Raw genomic sequence first — 19,591 nt, forward strand, 5'->3', positions numbered from 1 at the left:
TTTGTCTTTTTGCAGTATTAGACCAACAGCCATATAATACATGATGTGCTTCTGAGGCTCATGTTATAGCAGGAGGTGCAACTTGTTAGGAAACTACACAATCCAGCCAGCGGGTTTTTTGACTTTCCAAAATAAAACTATCCACATCCTCCCATGACTGGAGCTAATGTTCAGCTGCTCAGTGGTTTGAAGTTTGAATGTCAGTGTTCATTTGTTCCCTGCCAGGTCTGCCTTTCCTGATAAGTAGAAAAAAATGAATGCAATACAGGGATTTTATTATATTTGTTAGGGATCACAGCGCTACCAAAAAACTGCGACAAGTTGTAAAATAAAGATGCTACATAAGAGAAGAAGTTAGGATTTTCCACATGCGCTTCAGAAATGTGTTACTTTGCAGCTTATTTTTTCTGTAATACCTTTAAAAGTAAATATGCAATGCTTTTTATTCACTGGCTGACTTTTCCACCTTGTTCTTTCCAACCGTGTCTCCAGTGTAGCGGCAGAGATAGGGCTGTGTTACTTCTTGAGTGATTTCCCAGTAAATGAGCTAAACATGTACCCAGTGCACTTTCAGTTATAACCCCTCTTCACCTAAATGGGATTTGACAGCAATAAAATGCAATATAATTAAATACCAAGTGACCTGAATCGACCGCATCAATCGACACTGACAACAAAAAGTCAACCGTTTCTGTGAAAGATATAATACCTTACAGCATTTTTCTATTGACTTGCATTAGATTTACAGCTCCTGGGTGTACCCAATAAACTGTCTACTTGCGTAAATAGCTCATGCAAGCATTTGTTTTTATCTTTCCATCAGTTAACGTCTTAATTATTGTCTATCACTGAGGAAACGTCTTCTTGAGATGTAATAATGACTGCCATGTTTACCTACATACAACTGTCTCAAGGTTAGTTACCGCTGCTGCTGCATAATTAAAAGGGTTAACAAAGGTTAGTGGCCACAAATATACGCACATCGAGATCATCACTTTCCTGTAAAGCAAACCTGTCAGCTTAGAGAGCACTCGGCAGCAGTGGTGACAGCTTTATTTCCATATGAATAAACGCTCTCAGAAAATACCCTTAGATGCATAATAATACAAAGTGACTGGTATTAATTAAAGCATCAGCACTAAAATCCCTTACCGCAGAAGTGTGCAATACAGGAGTTCATTATAAACTGGAGCATATGTCCATAACATGAGAAGTTATAACAGACAGTGGTCTTGGTGATGTTGTGTATTCATTAATTTCAGACTAAGCAAACTGTTCAATGCCTTCAACAATAGAATGGGTAATTCAAAAGAAGCTGTGACATGTCGTCTTTGTTGAATCATGACAGCCACGCTTGCACAGACTTGTGTGCCTCAGAATTTGAAATGCTGTAAACACCTTGGTTCACAATCAAACAATGCTGCCGTCATTCGAAAGCCTTGTTAGTTGTGATGTTTCCCTGCGTTGCAAAGTCAAATGTTTGCTACATCTTTGTTATTGCAAATAAAGTTTGCTGTTGTGTGCAGTTATTGATAAATGACTTGCAAGGAAGAGGACATTTTGATTTGATGGAGTCAATCATACCCATGGTGGGGTACTGGCTGTAAACGAGTAGAGAGGATGAGACTGGACGGTGCTGTTCACTGGGGCACAGAGGCTTGAACCCGATCCAACACAAACAGTATCGATGCCATCACTTCTTTTTGCTTTGGCTTGTGGTAATAGTAGCTCTCCCCTGAGCGGGTGGATTGTGCCAGTCCTCTCATGTTTATGCATAGAATGGCAGCCCCCTCACTCCCACACCAGCACTCCTCCCTCCCACTGCTGATGTCTCTGTTTGGTCTGCACTGCCTCTACTACTTGACATGATGAGTCACGCTGTCGCAACAGCAGCTGATTTAAAGAGGCTTTCATCAAACTAACCCCTCACACAGGGCTGCGACTAACTATTATTTCCATTATTAGTTCCTCTCAATACTATTTTTTCCAATTAGGGTTAGGGTTAGTTAATTGATTCACAAAATTCCTGACCCCAAGTCCAGAGCCCAAAAGGCTTCGTCAGCCTTCAGCCCTGCGAGCAGCTCTGTGAAGCTGCACACGTTGGTGTTGAATGCTAACATCGGTAATGCTAACATGCTAACAGTTAATCACACGCCAGGTATAATTGTTTACCATGTTCACGATCATAGTTTAGCATGAGGAGCTGAGGATGATGGGAATGCAATTAGTTTTGCAGGCGGTTGTTCATATAGTATTGGAAAATGTAAATGTTGACCTGAAGAGGGTTTTAGATGACACGTCATGGAATCACTGAAGCGATTGCTCTTCATCCTGAGGAGGACGAGAATGTGCATATCAAGTTTCATGGCAATGCATCGTATAGGTGTCAATATATTTGACTCAAAACCACAGATGTCAACTTCATGGTACCACAAAGCCATTTGGATTTATTGCCTGGAAACCATTGATGGTTGTACCAAATGTGGTGCCAAATCTCCATGTAGATATATATAGATGTCTGTAATATGCAGATATTTCACAGGGTAAGTTGCTAGCATTGGTAAAAACAAAAACAATGCCATTAAGCTTGTTATGGTATGAAATAGACAAGAACTCCAAATCCTCACACGGGAAAAGCTGAAACTTGTTGATCCACGAAGCGATAAATTGATTGGTCGTTTGGAAATTTGTTTATTAATTTCACCTCCCTTTAGAAAACGTGACTACATTGTTGGTTTCAATTCCAGACCACCATAACAGAAGGATGGTGTTGTTATGGGCGTAGAAGTTGAGTTATATCACAGTTGTTGCTGTTCCTGCCGGCTGCAAGGGTCATAGATGACTTAATGTCCATTCAAACACTTCACCGCACATTTACTGAAGCTCAGCCGTGAGGAATACCTCTCTGATCTGATAGAGAGAGACATAAAGAGGAATCAGGTCACACCCATTGGTGGAGGCTATTGCATTGTATAGCACTGACTGCTTTGGCTTTCATCCAGACCTTCCATTACGTCGACACCAGACCGTGGCGAGGAAGGTCTGAGCCACTACATTCAATGACTGGGTAAATAGGGCCATTTGAAAACTTTACTGAAGCCTTGATGTGACTTGTAATTTGTGCAACTTGATTGCCTTTCCTCAGCATGGGGATGTTTAGCCCAATCCGGAAACACTCCCTTTAAAAGCATGTATGTGTTGATTAGTCTGAAGAAAACCAATCATCAGTAAAGTCATTTACCGCTTCCAGGAAGGTTGTGCTGTCTTGTTGGTGGGATGTGGGACACAAGTTCACATGTAATGCATTCATTGCAATTTAAACACTTGTCATTTGATGGAGAACCTGAATATATAAGCGTTGTCCTTTCCAGAAATATTGATTTAAATGTCTACAATTCCACTTAATGTAGCGGTCAGCTTCATATTAGTCGCAGAAAGCTTCATCATTTACAGTGCATTGTTTTTATAAATCCAGTGGTGGATGAACTTTAAATGTTAATAGACCGTACGTAATGTGAGCCAAATACGCCAACACATAAAGGGAGTTTGTCCAAGTGTGGTTTATTTAAGAAAACTGTGTTTATTACATGACTGAACTGCAGTATTTAGCCCTAATAAATGTTTTTTTTTTACAACTCTAGTACAAGTCTATTCACAGGACCCACCTAACAGAAACATACATTTTCATGTGGGCCTTTTTAATTACAAAACTCCTCGAGCATCTCCAAAAATAAAAAATACAGATTGATGACTGAGAGATAAATAGATAAATACACAAAAAATCGAATCAAACTCAATCAGTCAATAAATAAATAGAACAATAAATAACATTCAAAAAATCTTTGGCCATACTCAGGCCACTTCATTGTCCCCACAGAGTTGACACTGGTGTCAGCGCCTCAGCCAATCAGAGCAGAGTATGTTGACCTTAACCTATGGGGTGCAAAGGACCAACACTGGATATGTGGCATGAAATAGCAAGTGAAAGAACAATTATATTGAGGCACTTTTAAGGATGTTCTAGGAAATGAAAACATTTCCGTGTGTATGCGTATTCCCCAAGAGGAAACAAAATGTAGGACAGGAACATTCAATTGAAAGATAATTGAATGGCTGCTTGGCTCATCTAATTGTGTTACCTTATGTTCCCTCGTTTATTTTATTTTATTTTTTTACAATTTTGGGACTGAGCAGGGTAAAGTACCACATAAAATAGAAAACGGTGAGCTGGATAAAGATGAAGACAGATAACGTAGGTGGAAAACAATGGTAAAATATTGTGTCGCCAACCAAAAGAACTTTGTTACATATTTGCTTTTTTGAGTCTGTGAATAACATCAATGCGTGTTCTCCGTGGTGGTTGAGTCTGACTGAGTTTCTGACTGTTCCCCAAATATCCCTGCCAGTGTCTTGAAGCGGGGCCCCCAGTCATTGAGGTAATCATAGTCCTCCTCGAGGTCTACGGCGAGGGACTCGATGGAGCTGAGTGACTCGGCCACAGAGCCGTCACCCTCATACGCGTATGTGGCCAGGGAGTCGTAGGGTGGCGCCGAGTTGTCCACGTCGTGCTCTCTCAGACGCTGGTTGATGAAATCTCGGATGTCGGCGCTGTCCTGAGAGACAGGCGGCCTGGGACCTCTCTTCAGCTCAGGTTTGACGTCCCTGCGGAACAGGTTCTCTTTGACAACCTTGGGATTGCGAAGCGTCCCCATGTCAAACGCGTGCGTGTCCTCCTCTCCCCCTCCTTCATCGTCATAGTGGATCACATTATCCCGGATGTCCTCTTTGGATGACATGAGGGTTTCCTTTTTCTTCTGCCGTCTCAAGCCCACGTAGAGAACCACGATTACTGGGGGAACAAATTGAGAGAATTACACGTTAAATCACTGTCCACACGCCCACATTACTGCGCCTGGAACAAAGAAGAAAAGATTACATGTCAAGGTTCACATTAAGGCATTTAGGTGAAGCTGGGTTACATTAGGTTGATGCCGATACCTTACTGCTGCCATGTTGCAGCTGCAGTGTCTGTCGATGGGTCGGTCCGCACCTTTGCTCCAGACTTGTACAGACATTTAAGGTTGCAAGAGGATGAAACCTATTAACTTGAATTGTCATAAGGCATCATCTCCTTTTTTGCTTTTCAGTAAAAAGTCAAGAAAGCTTTGGATGGATTGCCATGAAATGTTAAACAGATATTCATGTGCTCCACAGCATGAATTGTAATGACTTTTGTAATCCCTTCTCAGCTAACACCAGCAGCAGGTATTAATGTTAGTTTCACAAAGACTTTGGTTCCTGTCTCGGTATCTGGAAATCTAATAACATTCACATTCTCAGCTGTACTTTGTGTTTAGTGCTAATTAGCTATCATTAGCATGCTTACAAACTAAACTAAGAAGATAAAATCAGCATGTTAGCATTTGTGTTGTGAACATGTTAGCATGCTGAAGCTGACACTAAGCTCAAAGCACCACTGTGCCGAAGTGCAGCCTCACAGAGATGCTAGCGGATCTGTGTATTTCAGATGTCTGCTTCACATGTGTCCTAACTGTCTGCAGGATTTAAATTATGTAGTGAAATCCTGGTTGACACATAAGTACAGGAAATGAAACCATAGTTATGAGTAACCTAGACATGGAATGCACCGTTTTCACAGTTTGACCTGCAAATCAACACCTTCTGGGAATTGAATTGCTTTTGTGGCTCAAAAGCAAATAATGTGTGCTGGCAGCATTACACAATTATAGATAGCACAACAACTGTGAGCACTGTTGGGTAAAATTGTACCGCTGAGAATACACTCAAAGCACACAGTTGACTGTTTTGCACACAACCCTTCAGACGCTGCTTGATGTTCTGCACATTTTAGACACTCTAGTGCCTCAGTGTGATTTTCAACACGTAATGTTACAATACATGTTCTCCTCTCCCTCCCTCCTGTCAATGCGATCTGTCTCCCTCCATGTCTGCCTCTCGGTCACCTCAGAGAAATCTGCGAGAAATATGTGTTTTTCCTTTGGCTTTCTAATATGCAGCTGCATCTCGGCACAAGAGCCGGGATAAAACTGGAATCGTTCATGTGAAAGAGTCCAATAAATACATTCAGATTTAAAATAAAAGACTTAAGTAGGTCTCTCCCTTTCATCCTCGCTGTATCTCACTTCCTTTCTGCCTCCCTTCACTCCCATGTGATTTATATACCTGTGTATAGTGTGCCAGCTCCACCCAGTGGCATCTCAGCAGACTTCAACAACAGCCAGCTGATGAAGGACACGCTGGTGGAACTTGTCACTGGGTGCAGCCAATCCACATCAGTTTGAAAGAAACGGCGATGCAGATGAAAGCCTCTCTGCCGGTCTGTTTAATTTACTCATCATTCCTCCTCACAGGACATCTGGGTCATCCTGACAAATCAGCACAGGAACTAAGTGGCTCTATGGAAATGTTCTCAGTGTGAGTTCTGATTTTCTCTGCCACTTTCCTTCTCAGGGACAGCGTGACAGTTTGGCGTCAGCCTCAGCCTTGGGGGTGAGTCGACTTGTAGCTTTGAAGACATTCCTCTCAGATGAAGCGAACGCAGCTCTGCAGCACAACCCTACAGTTGGCCGTGCGCTTTTATGTTCCCTCACACGTAAAACAATAACAATTCAAGCTGATATTTCACATGAAAACTGATTTATAATGAGACTTTTGACAGTGGATTCTTTGCTGGACCATGTCCACGTAAAGAAAAGTAAATACAGCTCAATTCAAAGGTCATGGTTTCCCTTGGCTTCCACTGTAAAATAAGAACTTCCATAACAACCATCCCATATTCATAATTCAGAAAATGATCCCATAAACCTACATTTACTTCCTCCCTACTATGTAGATGAGTTTGGACATTAATAGCAGGGAATTAAGGAGGAGTTTTACAACCATGACCTTGTGGGGAATGTAAAAGCTGCAGCCTGGGAAGCAGCCACAGGGCAGCAAGATTGGATTTAGTTTATAGAGCCAGGCGCTCCTCCCTCCAATCCTGAATGTCTCATTGAATGACCAAATTCATATGCGTTCCATAATTAACTGCGGACACTCCTGGAGAGACGCTAGACCAAGTCTGATGGTCCACTCAGCATGTTTGGTCAAAAATGGTAAAACATTTAAATAGATCGGGTCGTTTATATTTATATTGAACGTGTTGAGCTTATTGGAAGACAATCAATATGTAAAAACTGCACCAGGGAAGATTTTAAAGGTCAAAATTTACCGAACCTGTGAAATAAATGTACAATCGTTTGCTGGTTTGTGTACCACCAATACCAACAGCCAAGGAGAATACATTAGCGCTAAATAACTAGATATTACAACTCCCAGTTTCCTTTATCATTATCAATGACGCTACAATGAAGAATGTTTACGAGGCAGAAGACAGCAGGCCTCACCTAACAGGATGATGATGCATAGTAGGATGGCGATCAGAGCTCCTGTGCTCAGGCCCACGGGGAGAAAGATGGCCTCCGCGCTGCAAGTTAGCAGGGAGCCGTCTGATTCGCAGCCACACACACGGATGGTCAGAGTGCCCGTGCTGCTCTTGGGTGGGTAGCCATTATCGTCAATCACCACAGGAAGGAAGTAGATCTCCTGCAGACGCCGTCTGAAGCCGTTACGCTTCGTCACAATTCCAGCTGTGTTGTCTTGAGGAAGGGAAACAAATCAAATAGAAATCTTTCAAACGGCCGTTCTTAGTGGTCTTAGATGAAAGGGATGTCCCACATTTGAATGGAGAGGCCTGAAGTGTAGAGCAGCTTCATCCTTGATCAGTACAGTTTAGACAGTGTACTGACCAAAGCAAGAGAAAATATACCACCCTTTATACCCTCACATCAATCAGACGATCCTGGGGTACATTAAACGTCTGGAGGTCCAAGTATGAGGAAGATAAAACCTTTCAATGTCTGATAACTCTTCATGTTTCATATCACATCCTCTCCAAATGTGGCTCTCTGAGTGTGATGAGAAACTGCAACGTATCAAAGAGTAGTCTTATCTAAGCTCTCGCTATTTTACACCACTTTCCTTAAAAGCTGATAGAGTCTAACCACACCCAGTACATCATCCCCTGAAACACTGCGATGCGTTTTCAGCCTCCCTGCGCTGCGAGATCTACTGGGATCGGTTGTTATTGTGTTATCTCTGCGTGCAGGCAGCGTCACTCCAGAGAAACAGCAGATTAGCAATGAGAGATAATAGATAGAAATAATAATAACAACACACAAACGGAACAACTTGGGAAGACAGCCGGAGGTGTGAGGACGGTGAGTGGAACAGAGGTTGACAGTGTGTACGAGGGAGAGGGAATGTGTCAGGTGGGTCTGCTACAGCTACACTGTGTGACCCCTGTCCAGCCACGTTTGTTCCTCTGACGAAGCCTGCCACTTTTTGTTGACAGGAGGTCAGGCATTTTAGCACACCTTGCATGTTGTGCACAACTGTGATTTTGTAGTCTCTCTCTCTCTCCCCCCCTGTTTGCCGAACCTGTCCGCGGTGCCTGTGGTGTTTGTGTTTCCTGTCCTTGCCTATCAGATCTCGCTCTGTATCTGGAGAGTGTGCTCACAGGGCCTCTGGCAGGCAGGAAGCTGCAAGACACTGTGTCCAAAAGGTAAAACTGGATCAGAGGTTCGGAACTGGGCTTGTCAAGGATGGTGAATTCATTCATTTCCTCGGTCTCATCCTGCCGTGTCCCACTTTTCATTACTCGTCTTTCTGGTTAGACTTCAAAGGGCTCGGCCAGTGCACGCTGCAGAGTGTCGTATACGCCTTGATGCAGTCACGTTGGCTTGTGATGCATCTCACTTATTCTTAGCACTGAGACGTGCCCCTTCTGAGAGCTTTGAGCAACAACCTTTTCAAATGACAAATGATTGATCTTGTCCCAATTCCAAAATAACTAACATGTAGAGATGAGAGTGTAGCTAATAAGATGTAATAAATAATGGTATGAGTTGGATTATTGTTAATACTACAGTCTTCAAACTGTTGTCGTCAGTTGGGTTTTTCGTCTGCTTCCCTTCTAAGAAACTGTAATTGATTGCAGACACTATTTCTTCTAAACTGTAATTTATCAGGTGCAAGGAAGAACTGTTCAATGCCGAGTGATTTCCCTAGTTTAGAAGAGAAGCTGCTTAACTTGTAATAATAAGTGTGACTCGGTGGCGTCTCCTCAGCTGTACTGATTTGCCGTGTCACCAAACAGAAGCGTCGCGGTACAAGAACACTTACTTCCAAAGTCCCGGATGGTGAAGTTCTTGTTCTTCAGGTCTTCCTTTGATGATTTGAAGGAGAACTGTTGTCCAGCAGCTGGTACATCCTGGTCTTTTGCACTGAATGTCTGAATCACCTGTAAACAAAATGAAAGTCATGTTCATTGGTTATGAAACGGAAGGCGTTCTTCACTCACTTCTAGTTTAAGGTCCTGCCTGTATCGGGTACATTACTTGTAGACTTCTGACTTTTCAGAGTTGGAAGGTTTTGTTTTGAGTTCTTGTTCAGCTGTCAAATGTTTATTTTTAATGGAAAACACAAATCATACGGGTCAAATTGAAACTAGTCCCGAACTGACTGCCTGTCAGACGTGTCGACGCTGAAACAAGGCAGTGAACTGTTCTCTCTTTTGGATTCAGACGCTGAGCACTTGATTGATGACTTGTGATTTGTAGATAACCTCAACACATCGTGATGGATTAAGTTAACTCAGAACTGCTGGAGCTTGTTGGAGGGCCATGAGCAGAAACCAGTTGTTTGGTGCACTTGTGTTACAGAACATCTTCTCGGAGCGCAGGGGGGGCCAACTCCAATTACCTTCCCAAAATAACCCACAAGAAAAAGACGCAGTTCGATCAATTCAACACCTATCATACGAACTACAGTACTTTAACAAACTTGATGACTTATGTGAAATTGTTTTCAAGCGTTTGCTGAAACAACATCGAGCCAAGCAACCTCTAACTTTTCCACCGTGTTAGACTCAGACTGCTGATTCAGCCGCCTCTGTACCAGACTGCTGACGGCTTTGTACTTCCCTCTTTTCCCCAAACGTCTCAGGGCTTCGTCTGAAACCCGCTGTCCAGCCGGCCCAGCTGTGCTACAGCTCTGCTCTTCCCCGCTCACCGGGCTTGACCTGCTGCAGACCTGATGCCTCAGCCCCGGATCCCCCAGGTGGTCCTGCCCCGTTAAGTCACCCCGACTATGTTGCTCTCCCTCTCTTGCCCCTCTCACTGTTCAAGCTCCCTGCAGATGAGTAAACCCGACACCAGGTGTGTTGAGTGCTCTGTTGTTCTCCCCACAGCAGCTGCACACTTCACACTATTGATTTCCAGCCACCAAATGAGCTCGCTGATGTATACATTGTAAAGATGCAACTATCAATGTCACTTGCATTTCATTTATCAATTGTTTTCAGTACATCTATTGTGAGTGATGTTTTAAAATTGCATGTTGTCCCAGATGAAGTCATGTCCCATAATGCAACAGTGTCCCTGATGTCATTTCTGTGTTGCATCTCATACTCCCCCCCCACCCCACCCCACCTCTCCCTTCAACTATCCTAACTGTCCAACCCAGGACAAAGACGAAATCAACTAATTATAGAATTACAGACCTCGCAAATGTTATGCTTTTTAACATAACAAAAGGGAAATTATTAATCAAAACTGTAAAAAGAATGAATTATCTGTCCACTGCACAACTGATGAGATAGATAGAAGATAGTAGATGTTATTCATCCCCTTGGGGAGATGCAGGTGTCCAGGAGCTCACACATACACACAGGCTGGATACGAGACTATAAGGAATCTAAATAGCACAATTATATTAATAAATCAACAATGAATCGACAAATCATTTCAGCTCTAATACAAACTCTTAATAAATATATTTAAACTCCAGTAAAATCAACAACTTTAGATACAGTGGCATCTCTTTCCTGCAGAAACGTATACAATACAACACCGTTTAGGATTCTTTAAATGCTAAACATATTAAAACATGTAGCATACAATAACAAAAAGAAGGTATACTCTATTAATCCCTCAAAGGGAAGTTCAATTCATCATTCATTTGGTATTTATCTTTAAATGCCACAAGGTTTCTTCTAATTACACCATTAATTATAAGTTATTATGTAAGAAATGCTCCTTGTGTTGGACTGAGACGAGCTTCCCACCTCTTCTGGATCCTGAGTGGAACTGTGACTGCAGTAACTGCTTATTACTGGCTGCTATTGTACACGTTAAATGTCTTTAGGGGATTCTGTTTTTGCACTCATTGTAAATTACGCAAGCTAAATGCTGTAAATGTAAATGTAATTATTCCAGCATATCAAACTGAGTCAGTGGGTGAGCATTTCAATGTGGCATTATAAAAAGCCTGTGAAAGGAAATACATTAAAGAGTGACGAACGCGTACTGCAACAGCACTGGCTGTCCTAAGTATTTCTAATACGGAGAAGTAAATATTCTTGTTTCATGTTTCCGTTGTGGTTCTTCTTCTCATTTCACGCTTGACCAGTTGACCCGTCAGGATCCTGCTGCATTTCTTCTGCCACATTACTGACTGGTTGTATTTGCTAAATGTCCGTTTGAGATCTCAGGTCACTCTCCTTCCTGCTCTCTTCCACACATTTACATGAAAATAGCCAATTGCGTGTCGTGATTGCCTGGATACTGATTATATTCCGGCAGAGGTTGAGGCACAGTGTGAGACACTCCAAAACAAGCGCTTTGTATGTTCTTCAGCAGCGTGATCGCAGACAAGCTTGTGATGGATTTTACAAGAGAGGATCTGCAATTCTTTATGATACACCAGCTGTGCACAACACCTGGAGGATTCATGCTGTGGAAACACTGCATTAAGTGTGTATTCTGCACTGCGGGGCAAAGGAGAGGGGAGAGGAAGAGGAAGGGAAGAGGTGATTAAAGTAAAGGGAGTGAGCAAGAGGAGAGGAGAGGATGAATACAAGGCACATATGACATGAGGATTACTGCTGAAGATTGTCTCCACTTGCTCTCTGACTTTTTGTCTGCTTGCTTTATGTGATTGCAATTCGTCAACTGAGGGTGAACGAGGTCTATCTGCACTTTGACGAGTTTTGAGAAAAACGCATTTGAAAGTTCAACAGTTCATAACGTGGAAACTATAAAACCAACTCCAACCCATGTTGACACATCACATGCTGCACACTAGGTAGTGAAGTTAACACTGTTTGGGCCAATTCAGTGCATTATGGGTAGAAACTAAACTCATTGTGCAGATAGACCTTTGTGGTTCTATTGTTGGAACACCAGAGTCCCAAGTCTCTCTGACATTTCCCCCCCGAAGATTTAACCCTCAACTGTATTTTATGCAACTTAGCTTCATTTTAAGCTCTAAAGATGTTTACACAAGTTCCACGTGGCAGGAAACTTAAAATTGAAAATGATATTTGCTAATAAATCAGAATTTTGAAGACTTTTTATTAAACTACTAATGATCTTAACTTGAACTACTAATGATCTTAACTTGAACTACTAATGATCTTAACTTGAACTACTAATGATCTTAACTTGAACTACTAATGATCTTAACTTGAACTACTGATGATCTTAACTTGAACTACTAATGATCTTAACTTGAACTACTAATGATCTTAACTTGAACTACTAATGATCTTAACTTGAACTACTAATGATCTTAACTTGAACTACTAATGATCTTAACTTGAACTACTGATGATCTTAACTTGAACTACTAATGATCTTAACTTGAACTACTAATGATCTTAACTTGAACTATTAATGATCTTAACTTAAACTACTAATGATCTTAACTTGAACTACTGATGATCTTAACTTGAACTACTAATGATCTTAACTTGAACTACTAATGATCTTAACTTGAACTACTAATGATCTTAACTTGAACTACTAATGATCTTAACTTGAACTACTGATGATCTTAACTTGAACTACTAATGATCTTAACTTGAACTACTGATGATCTTAACTTGAACTACTGATGATCTTAACTTGAACTACTAATGATCTTAACTTGAACTACTGATGATCTTAACTTGATCTACTAATGATCTTAACTTGAACTATTAATGATCTTAACTTAAACTACTAATGATCTTAACTTGAACTACTGATGATCTTAACGTCAACTACTAATGATCTTAACTTGAACTACTAATGATCTTAACTTGAACTATTAATGATCTTAACTTGAACTACTAATGATCTTAACTTTAACTACTAATGATCTTAACTTTAACTACTAATGATCTTAACTTGAACTTGACTCAACCTTAAACGCTGAAAACATGACAACATTGACTAAAGACAGTGATGCCTTTAAATGCAGGGCACAGCCGTTGTTTTGATTGCAACAGGCCTGAGGACCAGCAAAACATCCTCAATGTGATGAGGAGTCTACAGCAAGTTGATCGACTGCCAAAGAAGCTGTTCCCTCAGAACGCTAACTGCATATAGATGCTGGTTAATGGGCTAATTTACAGGCACAGGTGGTTTACAATGCGCACAGGCAAATTATCCACCGCATCCCAAATATATCATCTGAAATGTACTCCAGGTTGCTGCTATGCAAAGCACTGCAGTGCTTTTTGATTGCTTCTCCTGCTGAATCGAACTCTACAACACAATCAGCTCAAGATTTAGATTGATACTCGGCGCTGAAGGGTTCTCTGCAAACTCCCTGGAAATAAAATGTTTTATTCAAGTGACCTTGAGTAAAACACTGGAAATGAAACCTCTCTCAGGTATCAAAGGGAGAGTTAAATATTTGTATTTACTACAGCTGAAAATACCTTGTTAACAATGTTAACATTGAATCTTTGCCAGCGTTTATATATGTCCACCTTTTCATTCAATTTCACATCTTTAGATATGTTTCGTCCCAGTTGTCTCACAGATCAATCAACACCTTTTGACACGACAGAATTGTCTGTAAAATGCCACGAACGCATGATGTGTGCAGAGAAAATGTGACAGTACCTGTCCCGCTTTGGAATTTTCACACACAAAGGTCTCGAAAGGACTCGCCAGTTCAGGCGGGAACTCGTTGATGTCCAACACATGGACAGTGACGGCCACACGGCTGTTCAGCACCGGACTATCTGCAGAAGAAAACACAACAAGTGTTTAAAGAAAAGCCTCAACTGTTACAGGGATGCAGAAAAAATACAACATGGGAGTTTATTTTTTCACAGGGCTGACATCATGTGGATATTGAAAGTACTACCATCACATGAGACAAAGCATCACTGTGGGATGACCAGGCTGTTAAAGAGAGTCCAGTCAGAGTGTCCTCGCCCACTTTAAGTCGCTCTGATTAAAAGCGTCTGCAGGAATACTTTTGATATGTCTGGAACATGTTGATGCATAAATTGCACCCGGACGCTGCTGTTTTATGGCGCTTTTGATTGATGATGTAAAGGAGCGTTAAATAAAAGCACACAGTAAATGCATCCCATGTGCTGCCAACAAATAAAGCATGCCTCACATTATGGAATATGGCTCTATAGAGAGAAGGATTTCTTTTCGCAGGTTATGTTATTGGTTTTAGCCATAAGATGAGCAGCCCATATTAATTATAGTGGGACAGCCCCCTCGAGAGGGACGCACTAGAACCGAGGGTTGTTTGTTACGATGTTTCTCACTGCAGGGGCACGTCGGTGGAAATGTTCTTTTTGTGCGAAAGCCCCAAGTAAGGTAAACTTTATGGATCTGATGTGGGAATAGGCTTTGCTCTGCAGTGGGGGGCTTAGTGTGAGTTTGTTTGTGCGAGCGCCAGTGTGCATGGTGTGTGTGTAGGTGGGTGGGTGGTTCAGAAGAAAGCAGGAGGGGGGATCTGTAGAGTGGGGATTGGAGACACAGCCATAGCTCAGTTAGTAACCGGTCTCTGACCTTGATGGAAAAAGCAATTTTTCCACCGAGGTGAAAATGACACCGAGGTTGGGATTTTCTGCTTTGCACCGACTGAACTACTAACATTGATGCTCAGCCAGCAAGAAATACTGATCTTTTCTGTCACCGAAGTCCTGGATTCGTTGGCCTCTAAAAAGTTTGAATAACGTCAAAGCTAGATCAATGAAATCTGTAAGAAAAATAAATCTTTAGAGTCCCAGGTTACTGGATACAAGAGGCATCTCATCTCCATGAGTGTGGACCGCCTCAGTCCATCTGCAGTGATATATCTCTCCGCCCACTAGATGGAGCAATGGTATAGTCATTATATTCAAATCTGACTACCGTCAGCATTTCAGCCCAATAACAAATGCTCTATATCTTTTATTAACACAGAATTCAGTATTGCTACAGAATGCAAGAGCTATTTTATACCGCTTTTTTATTGTGTATTACTTTTTTGATTAAGCTAATTTTAATAAAAAACCAACCAAGCAAGCAAGCAATCAACCACAAATCTATAAAATGTGCTGCAAAACCCAGATAGAGATTCCTTGTGGTTAACAAACTGTTAAAAGTGCAACTGTAGACAGAATAAGTGACAATACAAACCCTCATTTAAGTGTGAAACTACTCTCAATTGCTGTAAATTCATAAAATGTGTGCTTCTTCATTGCCTACCGAAAAGGTTATTATTGCATTTAATACATATCACCCTGTCTTAGACTCATAAAAACTGCATGTGGGATTAAATGCCAAAAAGCAAACCATTAATTTAACCCCGGCTCTTATTTAGCACCGCTTCTGCTGTGCACTGAGTCTCGGGGGAGCAGGAGAGGGCTGCTCTCATTTTGCTGCATGACTGCGGTGTCTAGCAGCGACCGGACACATGAGGCTTTCTGAAGGGAACAGTCTCCAACTCAGGTGCTGTAATCATCGCAGAGTAAAGGTGCCTGCGTTCAGGGAAAATGTCATCCGACAACTCGTATTGTTCGGATATTTCGCTCAGACTCATTGTAGTGATTAATAAACAGTGTGGGTGGGTAAACGTTCAGACGCATTAGCCGCAAGGACACACAGTAGATGTGGAAGCGGGTTAAACACAGAGGTCTGCAACATTGAAAACTGCTCTGCAGGATCAACTGAGGCTGCTCCTCACACAATGTTTTATTTCCGTGGGTTTTGAAGGTATCTTGCTTCAGTATTTATTGCTGTTTGAAGAACTACATCCCAACGATGATAATAGGATGCATCTCAGAGGAGCCGTAACAACTATCCAATACTCCGAACACAAAGTTCTGCCAAATCTCATTCAAGGTCAGAAACAGATTTGAACTCACAAGTTCAGATACAAACTCTGGGGTCCCGTGTTCATCTCCATTCCTCCTGCACCGGCTCAGCCGTTAGTCTTTTAACTCTGGTTTGGATGTGAAGTTTGTTCTTTTATCTGGTGGTGTAAATGTTTCTGGAGAGGATCAGACGTGGACGGGGGGGTACGGTGATAAACAAGGAGTGAAACACATGCGCAGAGTGATTCCTGCATCACATGCCGTATGATAAACTGAACATGTGGCGCCCTTGTACTGTAAGACCCCCATCTTCCTCCCACTCCCTCCTCCCACCACCTTCCAGTCTACCTCATCCTCCACTTCCTTGACATTTATGCACAAAAGCCACACAAAGAAACCCACACACACATTGAAAACAGAATTAGCATGTCACTGCCATGACCTTGAGGGGAAGTGAGTAATATCAGTTTCCAAGGCGACAATGACTCAAGTTTTACAGCCCATATTTCACAGTCTGTCCTAATGAATATACAGCGTGTGTAATTTTGATTGAGCACCAGCCTGCCTCTGGGATAATGACTTTGACGGTTCTTAGCAGATTTGATGACTTGATGACGATGGATTTGCTTATTTATCCGGAAATTTGCTCCACTTCCTTCATAAAAACATAATTAGCTTGATGACATGTCTTAAAGGCACAGCTTGGCATTAGTTCACCCTTTCACAACATGCTGTAACGTGACTGCATCTGCATGCTGTACAGCTCTGCAAGGTTCACATTTTACTGCAGTGCAAGAAAACCTCCCTTCCAATGCCAATGTCATTAAACGCGTTAAAAGAAATAGTTGTTAAAAATGAAAACAGAGTTGAGGAGAGTACGCTAGAGGAGACAATGTCCTGGAGATACATTCCTCTGGGAGAGCCATCATGGTTTATAGTCACCAATAAACCTCTCCTGCAAAATGGGATTGAGTATTGACTTGAGTAAAAGTGTGTTAAATCCTTCACACAGATTATGGCAGGGGAAGGACAATGACACCTGCATGAATCATGATCGATCTCGTTGTCATACTTACTAAGTTTGGTGGCCACGATGGAGATATTGTGCTGGGCGATGCTCTCTCTGTCGAGGAGTTCGTTTGTGGAAATCGTTCCCTCCACTGGATCAATGTCAAAGTAGCTGTCCAAGTCACTCTTCCAGTCAATGGAATACCTGCAAGAAAATGTTTGTTTAATGGCGTCCATTTCCATCATAAAGCTGAGAATTAAACCGCAGTGATTCCCCCTCTGGGCTCATGTATATGAGTTAGGTGTAATATAACGTTGGCATAGCCTTCATTACTCATTCTGAATGGTCATTTTCACAAAATGTGCTGAGGATCGCATTTACGTTCTTACATTATAATGGGGCACATGTACTTTGGCCATGCTGAGCCAGTGGTTTTCCTGGGAACGTAAATTAATTTTAGGCATCGTTGGAACCATATCAATCTCGCACAGCCGATGTAAAACAAAAGCAGAGACATTCGGTTCGGTGTCTGAGAACAGAGGGTACGACGTCCTCTCTGAGAAATACATCTCTGGTCTTGCCCAGTCACTCTGAATGCAACACAAAAGAGATCTGAAACCAAAGCGCCTGCCTCTGACGGCGCCGTTCATCATACAATGCTATTTGATCTTAAAAGGCTATTTTTCATTAATAATTTTGTGATCGTCTGTGGAGCTCCCAGAGAAGAACATATGTTGTTGTGTGTTGTTCTTCACAAGGAGGTCGGAGGTCGGAGGTTGAATGCCTTGCTCGTGGGCACTTTCCCAAGACGGATGTTTAATTTCTCAAGGGCTTGAGTCTTTCCACATCAAGCCTCTCTACGCCTTTAATTTTCTTCCTCTTGGCAAGTTATTTGATCTTAATAGGGTATTTCTCATGAATATGAATATGCTTGTTTTTTTTACACTATGGAGCTTCAAACTGGACGGGAGTCATTAATAGAAAGAGGCCGAGCGTACGTTCTAACCCCAGAGTCTTAAACCGTAATGAGAATGATCACAAAACCATTTAAGTGCATTTTTTTTTTTACAAGCTTTGGTTCCAATATACTTTCTGTTTCAGTTTTGATTTGTCCACGTTCTCTCTGCAACTCTGTGAGGCGCGTAGCCTTGAAGTGAACATGATCCCGTCCACATAATTTAGTGTGAGTCTCTTTGATAAATATTACAGCCAAACTGCCATCAGGAGTTCAAAAGATCAATGGTTCACAATTCTTCCTGGAGGCACAAAAGCTTTTTTTAGGGTGGTGTTATTGGAGTCACGCTGCTGCTGAAGCATGTGTTTCAGGGTCAGTGTGGCCTCAGAATATGACAGACTACAGTATGCATGTTGGGACATTTCCTCAAGCACAACAACAAACCTTGCAATTTGTAAAGATGAATGGCAAACATGTTTCCGAAGCTACGTTTGTGTTGTATTCATGAGAGATAGAAAACATCTCAAATGTTTTACTTGTAATTGGTTGAATCTCAGACTTATGTTTAAGGAGAATAGAGCTCATCAAAAGCTGTGAGGAATGATTCACACATCTAAAGAGGCTACTTAAGCTCAACTCCGTACTGAGAACTGCAGATATGAAAATTAATTACGGCATTATCTCCTACTTTAAACTGCTGTAGTGTAAATTCAGTCCAGAGAAGATTACACACAAAACACTTTGTGTTTATTTCTCCACAGGTATTGAATTTTAAGACTTTACAGTTTTGTGGCAGTAAACCCTTCGGAGTTCATGTCCAACGAGCCTCTTCAGTGTGATTTGTGACGCTACCGTTTTCGACAGGGGCCAAAGGTTCAGGGGAGAATTCAGACAGAATGGATTGTGGACATTAATAGCATCATGAGCTGCTATCTGCCGCATCTCAACGTCCGACTCACAAAAGATATTGTATATTTACTCTTTTTTTTGTGCAGCGGGAGAGGGACGAAGTGATTTGTTCATCCATTTATATCATTATTATATATTATAACCCAACATGCAGGAGAGCTTTTTCATGGCACAACTACATCCCACAATAATTGAGTTTGAGCAGTCATGGAAATTGGAGTGTTTTTGCGATGAGGCTCGTTTACAATGAAAGGGCCCATTGTGCACCGGATATATGCATTGTACCTAATTAACTGTAAATATGTGCAAACAGCACAGGATTCCTGAGACACTCTTTGCTTGGCAGTGCAGTTCGCAGTGCATTTCACCCTTTTCACAGTTTATTTGTGTTCTTATTTGTGCAGGTTTAGTCGCAGCGCAATCCTTTTGTGGATTTGCTCTTATGTCTATAAAGCTCATTCAAACTTTGGGAAGCTCTTTAGAA

The 19,591-nt window shown here is 41.7% G+C and overlaps 1 protein-coding gene across 1 annotated transcript in view; it reads right to left on the minus strand.

Annotated features, from left to right (window-relative positions):
* Positions 1–3,542: 3,542 nt before the first annotated feature.
* Positions 3,543–19,591, minus strand: part of LOC115025667 (cadherin-12-like) — an 89,375-nt gene continuing 73,326 nt past the window's right edge. The window contains exons 8-12 of the mRNA XM_029458092.1: positions 17,311–17,447; positions 14,034–14,155; positions 9,265–9,382; positions 7,428–7,679; positions 3,543–4,849 (exon numbers count right to left, since the gene is read on the minus strand). Of these exons, the coding sequence (XP_029313952.1) occupies positions 4,338–4,849; positions 7,428–7,679; positions 9,265–9,382; positions 14,034–14,155; positions 17,311–17,447 (1,141 nt within the window). The 3' untranslated portion in view covers positions 3,543–4,337. The remainder of the gene's footprint in view (positions 4,850–7,427; positions 7,680–9,264; positions 9,383–14,033; positions 14,156–17,310; positions 17,448–19,591) is intronic.

This window comes from Cottoperca gobio, chromosome 20 (assembly GCF_900634415.1).
Source record: "Cottoperca gobio chromosome 20, fCotGob3.1, whole genome shotgun sequence".
NCBI lineage: Eukaryota > Metazoa > Chordata > Actinopteri > Perciformes > Bovichtidae > Cottoperca > Cottoperca gobio.